The 17,748-nt window shown below is 33.2% G+C and overlaps 1 protein-coding gene across 10 annotated transcripts in view; it reads left to right on the plus strand.

Annotated features, from left to right (window-relative positions):
• The window catches only part of Pphln1 (periphilin 1), a 109,709-nt gene that overhangs the window by 79,823 nt on the left and 12,138 nt on the right, over positions 1–17,748 (plus strand). For 9 of the 10 annotated variants that reach the window (XM_048802559.1, XM_015493437.2, XM_048802560.1 and 6 more), the window contains one exon: positions 153–307. In XM_048802559.1, coding sequence (XP_048658516.1) covers positions 153–292 — 140 coding nt within the window. In that variant the 3' untranslated portion in view covers positions 293–307. Of the gene's footprint in view, positions 1–152; positions 308–6,973; positions 7,115–17,748 lie in introns of those variants that run through there. The other variant, XM_048802562.1, reaches the window with a different exon arrangement.

A 17,748-nucleotide genomic window follows, 5' to 3' on the forward strand; every position in this document is an offset into this window, starting at 1 on the left:
AGAAAGGTAGTTTTAGATATTAATGTAATTAATTTAATAATGTGACATAACATTTCAGTACTAAAATAACTCTATGATCCTCTCCCATTAATTCAGTTACAAAATCACTTGAGAACAAATGAACTAGAAAAATTTTATATTTTTTTGTTTAGGTAAAGAAAGACCAGTCCAGTCTTTGAAAACATCAAGAGACACTTCACCCTCAAGTTCATCAGCAGTTCCTTCATCAAAGGTTTGTTATTTTCCTAAAATGAGTTTAAAGAAGAATGATAAAGTCAATAAGATTGGCTAGTACAGATGCTCTTAGCATGTATAATCATACCTATGAGGCTGATTTGCTGCATTTAAATAGTTGAATTTTAAGTAACCACAATTTTAAAATAGCAGAGTAAATGAACAATTTTCTTGTAGAATTTTTTCCATAGGTTGTGCTAAAATTAATATTTACTGCTACAGCCCTTGTTTATCTTGACTGTAATCAGGTGGGAATAAATATTCAGATGGGGCATAGTTGTAGATTTTTGCTTTTTGGGGGGAGTTGGGGGTATAGGTAAAGACTTAACATTTATTTATAATTAGTCAATTTGGGGTATTCGTGGTTTTTCTTATTAATTCATACAGAAATTCTCTGATATTGGTAGGTATAAATTTCCATTCTACAGCAGATTGGAGGTTCAGAGGTTAAATAATTTTCTTAAGGGATAGCTACTTTTATTATTATTATTAGTTGTTCAAAACATTACAAAGCTCTTGACATCATATTTCATAACATTTGATTCAAGTGGATTATGAACTCCCATTTTTAACCCATATACAGATTGCAGAATCACATCGGTTACACATCCACATTTTTACATACTGCCATACTTTTTTTTTCTTTTAACTATCACTTTCCAGCATCTCCAAACATGTTGAAAAGACAGACCCTATGTTTTTTATCCCCAAAAGTTAATATTTGAGAAATTGCTGTTTCCATCTGTTCTCTTTCTTTACAATTTTCACACTCTTTCTCTTGCCCACAATTGTTGCTTCTTATATTCTCTTCTTCACTTCTTTTTGTTCTTCTCCCTTTATTATTTTTGACTTTTCGGGATTACTTGTAAGTCTGTGCTGGGTATTCAAGGGGCAGCTTCTTCTCTGCCTCAGAGGGGAAAAGTTTGTGACAACTTATATCATTGGAACTTTCTCAAAGTCAGAGGGTTCTAGAGTAATAGGTTGCTTTTTAATGTTATGGTGCTGGATTGAACCCAAGGCTTCATGTATGCTAGGCAAGTGGTCTACCACTAAACTATGTCCCCAACCCTGGAATGGCAAGTTTTAAATAGCAAAAATTGATAAGATTTTTTGGTTCTGTCTTAAACACATTAAGAGTGCTTTACCCACATGAAAGACTGACTTATTTTTCTTGTCAGTTAATAAAGAAAAGATAGAACCTGCCCAAGTCAAGTCACCACAAAAATTTAAATTATTACATATGAAGTTTTAATTTCTCCCCAAATACACAGCTATCTAAAAATAAGTTATAGGGCTGGAGTTGTAGCTCAGTGGTAGAGCGCTCGCCTAGCACGAGCGAGGCGCTGGGTTCGATCCTCAGCATCACATAAAAATAAATAAATAAAATAAAGGTATTGTGTCCAACTACAACTAAAAAAAGAATATTAAAAAAATAAAAATAAGTTTTAAAGTAGGACTTTGCACTGCATGTTAAAACATATTTAATGTGAAACAACAACGATGAATTTTTTGCCATTTTTGTCATATTTCATGTAGATGGTTGCACTTTTGTTATAGACTGTAAAATCTTAAAATGGAAAAAATATCAAAATTTTAGATGTATAATTATTTTACATATTAGGAAAGTGTAGCTTCGTGTGTTCTTTGCCAAGGGCTACAGGGTAGATATCAAAAGCTTTGGTTCATAGATCTGATTTGGTAGAGGACTTTTTCTTATAAACATTGTTGCCCTTAAATAGGAATACGTTTTCAGAAAGTTTATTTTTTGCTATTAGAAGGTAGTTCCAATAGCTTTTCAAGTGCACACATTTAATAACAGATTAGTAGTTTAAGTTATAGTAGGTTTTTACTTTGTTTTCTGTTGAGAGCCCATATGAACATTTGTGTTTTGCTTTATAACTCCCTCTTAAAAAGATACTCCCCCAAAAAATTAAATATAAATTTTTTTCTTGGATGTATTTGTGTGTGTTTTCTTGTACCTTTTAAAAAATCTTATATTACTAAGTAGTAATAAAGATATTGCTTTTTATAATATCTTTTAAACCTTCCAAATGGGCAGGGTGTTGGAGCCAGATATTTAGGCTTGCTTCTGGCTATGGAATTTACTTGGAAGGGAAGTTTCAAATTTTCTCTTTTCCCTCTGAAGGTTTGGTAATTTTAGTCTATGAAATGAACTGACTGTAAACAGAGTCATAGAAGACAAACTAAAAATTTATTATGTGTCTAAGCATGTGAGCCACACAGAAAGTATGAGATCAAGGAAAGGATCATATGATTGAAGTTTATATAATATCTTGTGGTGCACAAGGGAATAAAGTTTAGAGGTCCTGAACCAGGGGAGGTAGTAACAGAAGCCATGGGGGAGGTTCAGGAGAAGTACTGTGTGGGATAAAACTTATCTTATTATGCAGACACAGTTTCCTAGGCAGCAGCCCTCTGAGGACCACCTGTGGTAATCTTTCTAGCCCAGGTGTCAGGCTTGAAATCTCATTTTTCTTTGAAAAACCTGTCCAAGGCAGATATGGGGATCTCAAAGAAAAAGACCATTTACACCTTCTGCTTCTTTTACTCATGTAGATAAATATAAATTTCTTTTTGTAAAAGGACAGTTTTTTAAAGTCATACATGTGTCTGTAGAGATCTTCACTTTTTCTGAATAATCAACTCAAAATATGTCACAAAGAGATATCTTTGGAGCTGGATACTTTACTGTCCCACAACTCCATGTATATATAAATCATTGTAAATATTACCAGTGACCAGTTAGTAGTTTGGTGAGTTTAATTAGGAAGAAAGTCAAGTGGATTTTTTTTTTTTTTCCAGTATTAATTAGGGACTTTGACTTCAGTTTCCTGGTTTTCAAGCTGAGGTGTCAAGCTTGTAACACCTTTATGGAATTTTTATTTAATTGAAATATTTTGTATATAGAATGATTTTTTAAAAGCACTATGTTAATAGTGATGCACCATAAGATGGATTTTTTTTTTTTAAGGAAAAAAAAGGACTGGCATTGGGAGTAGAGATGTATTTGGTATCAATAATGTAACTTAGAANGCCCCCCCCCCAAAAAAAAAAACCTCATAAAAACAAACCCAGAAAAAACAAAAAAGACATTTCTGGGTCTATAGAAAGTTATTTCTGAAATGTCTGCATTAACTGAAAAATTTATATATAATGAATAACATCTCTAAAAGGATTTCGTGGGCTAAATTAAGTTTTCAGATTCAAGATTTGATGCAAGAAGAATTAATCTTGACATGATAGACAATGTAAAAATTTCTGTAACATGACAAGTTATTTATATTTGAAGAATTCTGGCCTTGGGATATAGTTTGGGATGATTTTTGTGGAAGGTTTTTTGATAAAAGGGATTAAGCATAGGAATTCTATATAGCAATAATATACTTTCCTACATCTTCATGGATTATAAAAAGGTCCTTTCCAAAGTAACTAATATACACTGCTCATAAAAAGAACAAACCCTGTCAGAATTTACATAGAGCATTTCTTTTTGAAAATGCTGATCTGTCATTTAGATAGTAATTGTCCTTAAATAGGTCAAGGTTTCCTTGTTATTGTAGCCAGAATAATATTTTTTTCATATTCTTCAGTAAATGTATTAAAAACATCAAGCTATCCTGTAGCACTTTCCTAGCATTATTGAAAAACATGAATAACACAGTAATACATTAATAGTGTTATTTTAAATAGTTTTAATTATCTTAATAATTTAGAATAATGGTTGTTATATTAACAATAGATAGGTGTGCTTCAAAATTGTTATTTTAGAGTAAGACCAATTTTTTTGTTGGCTTAATAGTTTATTGTGTTAATACATATTTAGATCTTATTAATATATAGACAAGGCTTTACTTTTATATGAATAATATTAGTATTATTCTATTATTCATCTTCTCCAACTCCCCATCATTTTTTAATTTCTTAACTTCTTAAAAAATGTTATTGGCCCCCCTTCTCAGATTTTAAATGATGTACATATATTCTCTCATTGACCCTTAAATAGTCAGTGACATTGGAGTCTAGAAAGACTTTTTGTGTGTGTGTGTGGGGGGGTGAGGGTACTTGGGATTGAATCCAGGGGTGCTTTACCACTAAGCTACATCCTAAGCCTTTTATTTTTAATTTTGAGACAGGAGCTTGGTAACTGCTTAGAGTCTCATTAGGTTGCCTAGGGTGGCCTCAAACTTGGTGTCCTCCCAAATTGCTGGGATTACAAACATATGCCACTGTGCCCTGCTATAAAAACTTTTAACCTTCTCCCCTCACTTTAAAATTTGACCACTGTTGACTAGATTTTTGGATTAATGCAAAATAAATGACCCTAAAAATCTGGAAGTGGGGGTCATCACTCAGACATGATCTTTTATTGGATCAAAGTCAAGAAAGATGTGAGAGTAAGACTAAGATTACTTAAGTATGTTTGCTACTTGGTACATCATTAATGCTGAACAGTAACATCAATTTTATACCATTGTCTAAAATGTTTTCCACATCAGATTGATATTTTTTCATATTGGAAATTAAGTAGTTGGGAATTTTTTGTCTTTCTAAGAAATTTAGCACCACTGTATCTTATTAATATTTTTTCTCAGATAATAGATAATATTTGTTCATGGGCTCTTAAATAGTGATCTGTGCTTTTAGGGATTCGTGCTTTTTGGGAATAGGATTTTTTGGGGGGAAGGTATTGGGAATTGAACTCAGGGGTGATTAACTACTGAATCACATTCCTAGCCCTTTTTATGGGCTTTGTACATGCTATGCAAATACTTTAACACTGAGCTCTACCTCAGCCTTGGAAGTGCTGCATTTAAAAGAGGTTGATTGGTTTTCATATTTCAGCTGGGTTCAGAGATTTTAATATATTAATATGCTTATCATTGGTCTTTGAAGGAAGGATAAATAACAAAGTTTGCCTAACTTACCAAACTTTTAGTGTTTTTCCCTTAAGAGTATTTTAGAATTAAATATTTCAAGGCACACATTTTCAGAGGAAAATACTATACTGGCTTTAAATTCACTCTTCATTCTGCATCTGCTTGTGTCAAATGCTGAACTACAGTAGCCATTAAAGAGGTTGCATTCAAATTTTGTAGAGGTGTAACTTAGCATCCTTTTAGGTAGAGGTGAAAGTTTTGCTTGTGGCCATCAGAATGAAAGGCAAATTATTTGAAGGTTTTTGAACATTCTAGTAGAGCACGTCTCTTCCTGCTGTAGAAGAAAATTTTAACATTTAAATGTGAAAATATTGTGGGTTTTTTTTCACATATCGAATGTTGTTTTCTGCTTCAGTGTCTCCACTTATTCTGTTCCAGCCTAGAATGCATGACTTCTATGACTCTTTCAAATTTGTGTTCATTCAGTGGACTCAATAATGTTCAGTACAGTAAGACTCGATTTTTCTTGATTCTGCTTCCCTACCTACTGTAAAATTTTATGACTGTTTCATTGGTGACCTTTGTAAATTTCAAAATTTTTTTCTTGTTTGGTGCCTCTGTTTTACACACACACAGAGTACATATATATACACATGTAATGTATTTCAAGCTCTTGCCATATTTTTGCAACAGTGCCTTGAACAATATATCTCTAAGTTTATTTTTTAGTGTCAAGTTTCCTTCCTTCCTCCCTCCCTCCCTCTATTTGTGGTACTGGGAATTGAACTCTCAGGGGTGCTCTATCACTGAACTACATCCCCAGCGCTTGAATGCTTGAATGCTGCATTCTCTGGAGGGGAAGAAGGCTGTTGGGCACGTAGTAGAAGAGCAAAAGAGAACAAGATCATTCCTTAAAGTCTCCTCTTTAAAAGCATTAAACCCACCTAATCACTAATTAAAGTTCTCAACTTCCAAAACAGTTACCATGCCAGATTTCAACATGATGGGCTAAGGGAGGAGGATCCCAGGCTGGAGGCCAGCCTGGGCAACTTAGTGAGACCCTATCTCAAAATAAAAAATAAAAAGGACTGAGGATGTAACTCAGTGGTAGAGAACTCCTGAGTTCAATCCCCTGTACTGGGGGAAAAAATTTTTTTTATGATTTTTTTTTTCCCATGGATAGTATCCTTCTGTGGGTCACCTGTGCATGTATATGAAATGTATACATCCCCTTACTTAATTCTTTCTCCTTTTTTGACACAGTTGACAGTATATTGATAGGCAACGATTTCTAGACTATGCTAGGATTATTTATTCATTGTAGAGTTGTTGCTTTAAAATATAAGTAATCATTACTGCTTTGTGGGATTTTCTAATGATATCAATAAGTCCTTAGTTATAAGAGTCAGCTGTTTTAACTTCTGAAGGTGGATCCCTTTTCTGTGTTCTATTTTGTCATATTTCTTTATGTGTGCACATACCTCTCACTTTCAATTGAACTTTTTCTCCTTCAGTATTCCATAAATAGATTGCTTAAAGAATAGCCATGGGGAGAAAATCTTTTATCTGTATCTTAATATAGAGTGAAATAATTTTAGAATGGAATTAAGCCTAGAGGCTTTATCTTACCTAAAATTTTAAAAGTGTCATTCATTTTTTCTTTAATCCTCTTCACATATGCTCATTATGTGTAATGAAATTGACAGTTTTCTTCTCTTTAAATAAGTTAAATGTATAACTTTCTGTTAATATAATGTACCACTTAGTTCTTATACACAACCATCTGAAATGCTCTTAAGTCTTTTAAAAAAAATAAAGATTTGCAAAATTCTTTTTTAAAGGCTGGATCCACTGCACCATTATTCATTGACCAGCCAGAAGAACCTGAGTCAAATACAACAGATGGCACAGAATTATTTGAAGACAGTCAACTAACCAGTCGATCTAAAGCAATAGCATCAAAAACCAAAGAGATTGAACAGGTAGGAACACAATCTTCTTCATAATCGTTGGTCCATATACTTTTCAGATATAAATTTTTACTGATACTTATTTGTTTTTTCTACTTGCCATTCTGAAATTCTATTTAGTTTTTAAATTGTTTGATTTCATAGTCATTTTAACCAATGTGATTCACCTACCTTCCTTTCTCTCTCTCTCTTTCTTTCTTTCCCCCCTTCCCCCTCTCTCCTTCTTTCTTTGTAGTACTAAGGATTGAACCCAATGCCTCACACATGCTAGGCAAGCACTCTACCACTGAGCTACAGACCCAGCCCATCCTTCTTTATTTTTAAATAAGAAACAAACTTTTTTCTTTTTTAAAAAGAACATTGTCTAGTTAATATGAAGCAATTAAAAAAACTTTTAAACTTAAAACTTAATAGGGATAGAAGAAAGGATGTTAAATGCACCAAAGTGTTAGCAAATGTTATTTTTTAATATTTGAATTATAGATATTTCTTATGTTTTTCTTAATTATCTTCCAAAAATTGAAAAAATACAGTATTAAATCTCATTTTTAGAGATGTTATTCTGAAAAATGAGGTCTTTGAATCTGAAATGATTATCTTTCTCATTAGGGTATAAATATGAAATATTATTTAGCTCATTAGGGTATTATCATTTTATGAGGATTAAATGAAGTAAAAAATGTGAAAGGGCTTTATGAAATATTTTGTATAGGTGCTTCTTTTTGATGTTGTTACTCTTCAGTATTTTGAATAAATGTCATCACATTGGTAGATACTCTTCTAAAAACTATTTGAAATTAAGAACAAAATAAGCCTTTCTCAAGGTATTGTCCAGTTTTCACATCAATTGAAATCTCCTTCCCTTGGTTGGGTAGGGGAAAATCTCAATTAAATCCTAAATGTGATTGTGTTAATGCCACCATGAAAGGCAGATCAGTAGTTTTAAAATAATGGTGATCAGCAACATCAAGTCTTTAGAGAAATGTAAAAAAAAAAAAAATGGAGAATGAGATAACCTCCTTTAATTTGGTGATGTGAAAATGATTGATGTCTCTCAAATCAATTAAGAACATTAATAAAAGATTTTTTGATCACTATGTCTTCAACACAAATATGAATGTGTTTATCTTATGTATAATTGCTATCACTTTGTCTTTTTTTTAAGATTGCTTTTTCTTTTAATTTTTTTTTAGTTGTAGATAGACACAATATCTTTATTTTATTTATTTTTATGTGGTGCTGAGGATTGAACCCAGTGCATCACACATGATAGGCAAGCACTCTACCACTGAGCCACAACCCCAGACCCCTTTGTATTTTTACTTTCACTTTGTTTTTAGCTTTTTATTTTTAAAGTTCCTTGATATTTTTCCACCAGTGCTGGAATTGAACCCAGGAGTGCTTTACCACTGAGCTACATACCCAACCTTTTGAAATTTTTTATTTAGAGACAGGGTTTCATTCACAAAATTGCCCAGGTTGGCCTTGAATTTGTGATCTTTCTGCTTTGCCTCCTGATTAGCTGGGATTATAGATAGGATCCTTGATATATGTTTTTATTTCCTTGTCTGTCCTTACCATAATGGACACTGTGAGAACAAGTAGCTTAGTGCTTTATCTGCATCACCTAGAGAAATTATTGGTATCCTAAGATATATTTTTGGATGAATGATGGATGAAGTCATACACCTGAAACTGACTAGTCTCTGAGTCAGTTGAGATCAGAGATGATGTCTCAACCTGGTCACCTGTCAACACTTAGGCCCAGTAGTTACTAGTAAGTGCTTAATAAATGTTGAACAAATGAATGATTTAATGCTGCTTCTCTTTTTCACCTAAATTTCAGGTGGAATTCTTAAGAATATAACTGGTAGAAACACTCAACTGAAATAACAAAGAAGGAGTATTTTGGGTTGTCATTTATTAATATTCTGCCATCTCTTCTTAGTATTTTTCACAGTTGATCTCTTGAGAAACTGGGTTACCAGTCAGGTATATGGGGTAGCTTAGCAGTACCCACATAAAATTATATGGCATGGAGTCAATTTTTATGGTACCCTATAGAAACCTATATATGTTTGACGTAATAATAAGACTATATCTGTTTTTATCTGTTCAAGCACATGAAATATCTGATGCTAAAACATATTGAAAATTACTACAGCAAGAGATGACCTAAAGAAAGGATAATAAATCTAAAAGGGAGTTGTTGTATTTTAATATTATTAAGAGAATTAAAATAATTATTAAAGTACTATAAACTAGAAGACTTAATGGAAGTTCTGTTTTTGCTAGATTACTTTGGTTATTTTATAAACTCATAGCTAGAACTTAACAATAATTTTTGAAAATGAAGTAGTTTTAAGAGCTTTTTTTTTTTCTAATTTTGACTTGAATTTTACACATTTTATTTTTAGAAATTAAATACCAAATGGGTAGGAAAATTATAAAGGTCTGAGAAAGCTAAGTAATGGATTACACAGGTGTTTGGTAATTATTCTTCTTTTTCCATATACATGAAATCTTTTAAAAAAATTTTAAAAGAATAGTACCACAATAAATCTATATAGATGAAACCAACAAATCAAGTTGTAATAACCAAAGTACCTTATCTATTTTATCAAATGTAATATGTTCTGGTAAATTTTGAAGATGAACTACAATATTTAGTTTTTTTTGCAGTTTTTATAAAGTAGGTCCTTCAGCTATTGAATCCCAAGAAAGTCATTAATTTTATGGCAGTTATTTGAGTATAAGTAAACTAAATCTCCTGGCCAAAGTTTAATTTATTCTAAATGTGAATAGATGGAGCAGTTCCTTGATGTTTAAGGGTCCCCAATACGGGAGGGAACCCAGCGGCAAGCCACCCTGAGCTGCATCCCTAATCCTTTTTATTTGGAGTCAGGGTCTTGTTAAGTTGCAGAGGCTGACGGTGAACTTTGGGTCTTCCTACCTCAGCTTTCCAACTAGCTTATAACATTCTTCAAATCATAGAGAGGTATCTTTTGTAGGGGGGAAAGTCTTATCTCTTTGTGTTTTTAAAATTTGTTTTGTGTATAGAAACTAAAACAAAACAAAACAAAACAAAACAAAAAGTACTATGAGTTCATTTTTAAAATCTCTGGCCAGGCGTGGTGGTGCACACCTCTAATCCCAGCAGCTCAGGAGGCTGAGGCAGGAGGATCTGAGTTCAAATCCAAGCACAACAACGTAGAGAGGCACTTAGCAACTCATTGAGATCCTGTCTCTAAAAAAAAAGTGTTGGGCATGTGGCTCAGTGGTTGAGCACTCCTAGGTTCAATCCCTGGTATCAAAACAAAACAAAAAAAACTCTCTGGCTTTTTCAGAACACAATCCTAAGGTGTGTGTGTGTGTGTATATTTTTAATTTGTGGGGCATAGGGGGACGGTACTGGGGATTGACCTTGGGATACAAGACCACTGAGCCACATCCCCAGCTCTATTTTGTATTTTATTTAAAGATAGGGTCTCACTGAGTTGCTTAGCACCTCGCCTTTTGCTGAGGCTGGCTTTGAACTCACAATCCTTCTGTCTCAGCCTTCTGAGCTGCTGGGATTACAGGCATGTGCTACCATGACTGGCAATATTGATATTTTATGAAAATGATTGTTTTCCATCCACTGAAAAGGGATTGATTACCTATTTAGCTGACAATTTATAGTTAAATATATACAGGAACATTTTCAATGGGATACCATTCTTTTCTTAAATATACAGAAATAAAGAGTAGTCAGGTACACTTGGTGAAGAGAATTGAGTATTTTTGTTTTCTATTACTTCAAAGACTAAAACTGAATATATATGTGTTTTAGTAAAGTCATTATCTTTTATAGTCATAGATATGTTAGGCTCGTGTAAAAATAAAATATTTTATAGCTTAGCTATCTAGAAATCTCTTAACTCCAGTTATCTAAGGAAAATGAAGTTAATTCAGAAGTCTTTTTTTTTTTTTAAGGCTTTGTCTTTTTATTTATTTATTTTTAACCACCTTGTGTTTTTCTGGGATTTCTCTATAAAGATTTTTAAATTCTCTTTCCACATTTTTTTCATTGATGCATAATCGTTGTATATATTGATGGAATTTGTTGTTACATATTTGAACATACACACAATATAACAGTATGATTATAATTTGGCCAATATCACTCTATAGCACTTTCCCAACCAACTCCCATCCCTGATCCTTTTCCTCTACTAATCTCCCTTTGATTTTCATGAGATCCAACCCCCCTTTTCTTTTTCCTCTTTAGCTTCCCCATATGAGAGAAAACATTCATCCCTTGAACTTCTGACTTTGGCTTATTTTGTGTAACATAATGGTGTCAAGTTCCATCCATTTTCCTACAAATGATACAATTTCATTTTTCTTTATGGTTGAATAAAACTCTTTTGAATGTATAAACCATAGTTTCTGCTGAGAGCCACGGCCGAGTCTGTATGGCCCCTGGCATTTTGCCAACAGTATTGATTGACAGGCGAGGCATTACTATCCGCCTCTGCCGCAACTTTTGAGTTCTCGCACTATTTTGGAGTTCTCGTGGGGATTTCCGGGGATTCCCCGAGAGTTCCCATTGGTTGGGGAAGTGCAGGAGGAGGGATTTCCGAGAGAGATATTTCCGGCTGGCGGTTCCTGGAGAAGCCGCGTGGCGTTCGGGAGGATTCCCCGGGAGCTGTGTGAAGTGTTTTCCTGCAGTTTAAAAATAAAGTTTGTTCCTGCTTCAGTGGCTGGTGATTTGTGCCCAGCCAGACTGCGGCAGTTTCTTCATCCATTCATCCATTGATGAACACGTAGGCTGGTTCCATAGTTTGGCTGTTGTGAAATTCAGAAGTCATTTTATTGCCTATCTAGTCATTAGCTGATAGGCTGATAAAATTCTACCATAAGTCTAGATTAATATACTTAATAATAATTTTTATTTTATTTTGAACTTTATACTCTTAACAATATATGGGCTGATTATTAGCTTTTCTTCAAAAGTTGGACTGAAAAATGTAAGGCCCCTTTCTGTTCTAAGTCATATTTAAAATTAAAAGCTAGGCTAGGCGTAGTAGCACACTCTTGTAATCCCAGTGGCTCAGGAGGCTGAGACAGGAGGATCAAGAGTTCAAAGCCAACCTTAGCAAAAGTGAGATGCTGTGAGACCCTGTCTCTAAAGAAAATGCAAAATAGGGCTAGGGATGTGACTCAGTGGTCCAGTGTCCCTGAGTTCATTCCTTGGTACCAAAAATAGATAGATAGATAGATAGATAGATAGATAGATAGATAGATAAATAAATAAAGTTAAAAGCTAAATATTGCTTCTTTTGTACACACTGTTTATTTTTGTTATTATTGATTATGATGCTGCAGAATGAACCGAGGGCCTCTTACATGCTAAGCAGGGTCTCTACTGCTGATCTGTGCTAATGTCATTTTAACAGTAGAATTTTTAAATATTTTGAATTTTTTTTTTAATACTTTTAGGAGTGCATTGTTCTTGTGCTAAAACTTAAAAAAATCCTCAAACATACCATTGTAAAGCACCAGTGAGTATAATTAGTGTTTTCATCTGTAAATAGGTGTTACATTTGGTCATTGTAGCCATGGCCCTTTTTTCAGTGTCTAGTTTCAACTGCTACCCATAGCCTGATGATTCCCCCTCTCTCACTAGCTCTTGTTCTTTCTTTTTCAATAAATAATAGATTATTTTTGTTCTACTTTTAAAGAGTATTGATGTGAAGATTAGTCAAATGTCATGAAAGTGTTAACTAGGGTTGTGGATTAAAAAAAAAAGAACCAGGTTTTAGCCTATGATAGTTTAAAATAAAATTGTTTTCAAAGTAGTGACAGCTCTTACTATTGTAGTAGTATGTACTTGATATAAGCATTTCATACTAGCCTTACATAATAGAATCATTCTGTTTTTCCTTTTCATCAGAGCAAGTAACGAAGGTTCTTAAAAATTCAGCTCTCACTGTTATCTTGTCTAGACATCAAGTCTACCCAAATGTATTACCAGTCCATTATTACCAACCAGTTGTTCAGACTTTACATATATACTCACATAAAATTCACCTGAAAATCTGCATTTTCAAAATAAATTGAAAAAAAAAATTATTTTTGCCAAATTTCTAAGTGTTTAAATGTTACGATTTACCAGTCAAATTCTAGTCATGCTGTTACTCTAGGAATTTGTTGTTGAAGTATGAATGTAAAGTTTTCAGAGAATTTCATCTCTAGGCTCTCTCTGTAACATAATTTGTAGCATATGGGAAAAGTCAAAATCAAGTAAATTTAAGGAAAATTTAAGGTAAGTTATTTTATACCTGGTATAAATCTGCAAATAATTAGCTTGATGTTCTCATTACAAGATTATTTTTACATTAAGTACAGATAGTACAAATACCAAACTTTATAAAAACAAATATAAAATGGCACAAGTACTACAAGGGATGAGGCTATTTGGACTTTATCCCAAGGGATGTTGTCACTACAACAAATTCATTTCAGTCAATGTGTGCCCAGTGGAATAAGCCCATGCACAAGCTTTATTTTCTCACCTCTCCTCTTTATCCACTGAGTACCAGTGTTCGGTAAAAATTTTCTGTAATATTTTCAAATTCTGCTTTTGTAAGTCAACATTTTTTAGTCTCTGAATATTTTACATTGAAGACATTTATAAATAGCATGGTATAGTGAACATTGGATACTTCCATTTAATGTCTTCGAGTCTCCTCATTTATTAATGGGATTAATTTAATTCAAGGTTCTCTTGCATAATCAACAACCTATATATGTGAAAGTCCTTTCTGTTTTGAAAGTCACAAGTAGTTTTGGTAATGTTAAATAATATTTTGTCTTTTTCTTTTTAACTTTCGAATATTGACTACTTTCAAATTACTTTGAAATTTTATAGCAAGTTTGTTAACATAGATTTAACTCTAAGAGGTAGTTTCCTTACCAGTGTTAGGAATTGAGTTATTTGCCTCTTGTCCCTTCACTTCTGCTTCTTTTGGTTTTGTTTCCCCTCATGTGCCTAATATGTAAAAAATTTACTATGAAATATTTTGCTTGTTTTGGGTGACTTTATGACTTTGCTCTCACATTTTCCATTTGGTTTTCTCTTTATTTTTCCAGATACAAAACAGCACGAAAAGATTGGTTTTTCCTTAGAATTCTCTGCTCTTTCTTCCTTTTTCTAAAACATAAATTGTTTTCATATTTACTCCCTTTATCTGTTATTTCTCATTTTTAAAGGTGAAATCTCTTATCAGATCTACTGTCTTAACTATTTAATTCAGGTATTGTACCCGAAACAATAAACTGTGTCTGTCTTATAGTACTCACTGCTGACTACAGTTATAACAATGTGCGTTTGTTGGTATTCTTAGTTCATTTATAGAAGAGACCTTTTAAAAGTGGCACCAAAAATATCTTATGTTTCTGTTTATAGATAACTTGAACTTAAATATTAGACATGAGTTGATTATTTAGTGTCTAATTATGATTATTTAGCAGCTAATTATGTTGTCATCTGTTTTGTTGTTTTCTTTCCTGCTCTTCCTCTTCTTTTTTGTTTTTTTGAGCTCTGCCCCCAGGGCCCACCTCCCCCTCTTTAAGGAAGGCTGATATAACAGTTATCCTGTGGGATCCCTGGGATATTGGTTTCAGGAGACTCCCCCACCCCTTGCAGATATCAAAATCTACAGATGCTAAAGATTTTACTATGAAATATTTTGCTTGTTTTGGGTGACTTTATGATTTTTCTTTCACATAAAATATAAAATAGTATTTGCAAGTAACCCATGCATATCCTCTCATATATTTGAAGTCATCTCTAGATGACTCACACAGTGTAAATGCTATGTAAATGGTTGTTATACTACATATTATTTAGGAAATAATGGCAAAGAGAAAAGAGTCTATACTCTTGAATACAGATCAGTTTTTTGCTCTGCAAATATTTCTTTTTTCTTTTTTTTTTAAGAGAGAGAGAATTTTTTTAAATATTTATTTTTTAGTTTTTTGGCGGACACAACTTCTTTGTTTGTATGTGGTGCTGAGGATCGAACCCGGGCTGCACGCATGCCAGGTGAGCGCACTACCGCTTGAGCCACATGCCCAGCCCCTCTGCAAATATTTCTAAAAAATATTTTTTAGTCGTAGATAGACATACATACATACATTTATTTATTTATTTGCAGTGCTGAGAATCAAACCCAGTCCCTCACACCTGCCAGGCAAGTGTGCTACACTGAGCCACATCCCACCACGTCTCTGCAAATATTTTTGATCTGTAATTAGTTGAATCTTAGGGTATGGAATCTAGGGGTATAGAAGACTGAGTATATTTTTAAGTTGCCTGGGACATTGTCAGTAATCACAATGTCTCCTAGTATTGTTTTGAACTATTTTTCAAGGTAGATTTTAAGATGATTTAAGTCTAATTTTGTGTTTACAAGACTACTGTGTATTAGCCTGGAAATTCAATTTATAAAAATAAGTCACACACTCATACCAACTGATATCACACTGAAAAAAAAAATGTGTTCCTTTGGCAGTCCTTGGATTTTATATCATAATCTTTGTAAATGGAAGATAAAAGATAAAACAAATATTGGAGAACTAAAATGTGTAGGTTGGAGACAGTATGTAGCTATGTTGGTATCTCCATTTACCTATAATGTAGTGATGATATTCTCCTTTTTGCCTTTTAAAAAAATATATAATTTTATTTATTTTTTTAATTTTTAAAATTTGTTCTAATTAGTTATACATGACAATGGAATGCCTTTTGACACAATATATATAAATGGAATATAATTTCTCATTCATCTGGTTGTACATGATGTAGAGTTACACAGGTCATGTAATCATATATATGTACACAGGATAATAATATCTGATTCATTCTACCATCATTCCTACCCTCATGCCCCCTTCCCTTCGTTTCACTCCCCTGGTCTAGTCCAAAATACCTCTGTTCTCTCCACTCCCCTTATTTGAATTAGTATCCACATATCAGAGAAAACACTTGGCCTTTGGTTCTTTGGGATTGGCTTATTTTGCTTAGCATAATAATCTCTAGTTTCTTTTTTGCCTTTTTTAATTTAATTTTTTATTTATTTGTTGTTTGATAATGATTGTATTAAGACAAGTAAGACTTGATTTCTGTACAAATATCTTTTAAAAATTAATTTGCTTGGGAAATAGCCTGTAAAGTATATGATAACAAAGTTACTTTTCAGGCAAGGATATTTTCTTTCATTATTTTTTTAATCTATACAGTTTCATTGAAATTGGTAGGCAGTATTTTATTTCATTGTACCTTTGAAATGATCATTATGTGAACTTAAAAATATCCCATGTCAGCAAATGCAGTTGCATAGTCCCTCTGCCACTAAACTACTTTCTGTCAGATGATTTCTATACTTTTTCCTGAAAGTATTAATTCCATTGTCTTTTGCTGTGTATAGATTGTATTTGAATTGTGGCACTTGTTTGTATCTTTAGGATGACTATGTTTGAGGACTATTTACTGTCATTAGCTTCTGTTGGATGTGTGTGTAAATACATGTACATAGATATATGTGCATGCATAACACATAAACACTTCTTTTGAGAAGTCTCAGTTATAATCCTTGTCAGGGAGCTCTGACAGTTTTATACTGTATTAATATCATTTGGGGGAGAAGCGTATTAGAGATTAAACCCAGGTCCTTGTGCATGTTAGGCCAGCTTTCTACCTACCACTGAGCCTCATGCCCATCCCTCATGCAGCACAAAACAAAAGACTAATAAATACTAAATTAATTGACATTTTAGTTGAAACTGGCATAAACCGAATATAATTCGTTTGCAGCATGTTTAATTTTCTAAATTTTCTTTTCTTTTCTTTTTTTTTAAAGAGAGAGAGAGAGAATTTTTTAATATTTATTTTTATTTTTTTTAGTTTTCGGCGGACACAACATCTTTGTTTGTATGTGGTGCTGAGGATCGAACCCGGGTCGCACGCATGCCAGGCGAGCGCGCTACCACTTGAGCCACATCCCCAGCCCCTTCTAAAATTTTTTACAGTAAAAATATATCTATTCAATGAGTTTATCAGTTGCATAGCTATTGTTTGCCAGTAAAAGTTGCACAGACAAAAATTAATGACTTCTTTTTTAAATATTTTTTATTTTTTAGTTCTAGTTGGACACAATACCTGTATTTATTTTTATGTGGTGCTGAGGATTGAATGCAGGGCCTCGCACATGCTAGGCGAGCACTCTACCACTGAGCCACAATCCCAGCCCCTGATGACCTCTTTTCCTCCTTCCCATAACTGAGTATATGTTCAGAGATCATATTGTTTACCTTTTTAATAGACAGAAGGGAAATTACCTGATGAATCGTCTTTGGGTCATCCAGAATTTCCTTGCCTATAGTAAGTTCACAATAAATATTTGTTTAATAGCGCCCTGCCCCAACTCCTCTGTTCAATAGTTGAATGAATAGAACTGGCCTGAAGCACCCTCAGTCTCATGTAGTTTGTCTTTGTCATTAATTAATCAAGCTAATGAAGATTAACACTACAATAATTCTTCAAGAACCATTTTCTTCAAATAATCAGGAAATAAAGCAGCAAAGTCATTTTTATTCAT

This window comes from Marmota marmota, unplaced genomic scaffold, assembly GCF_001458135.2.
Source record: "Marmota marmota marmota unplaced genomic scaffold, marMar, whole genome shotgun sequence".
Classification (NCBI taxonomy): Eukaryota; Metazoa; Chordata; class Mammalia; order Rodentia; family Sciuridae; genus Marmota; species Marmota marmota.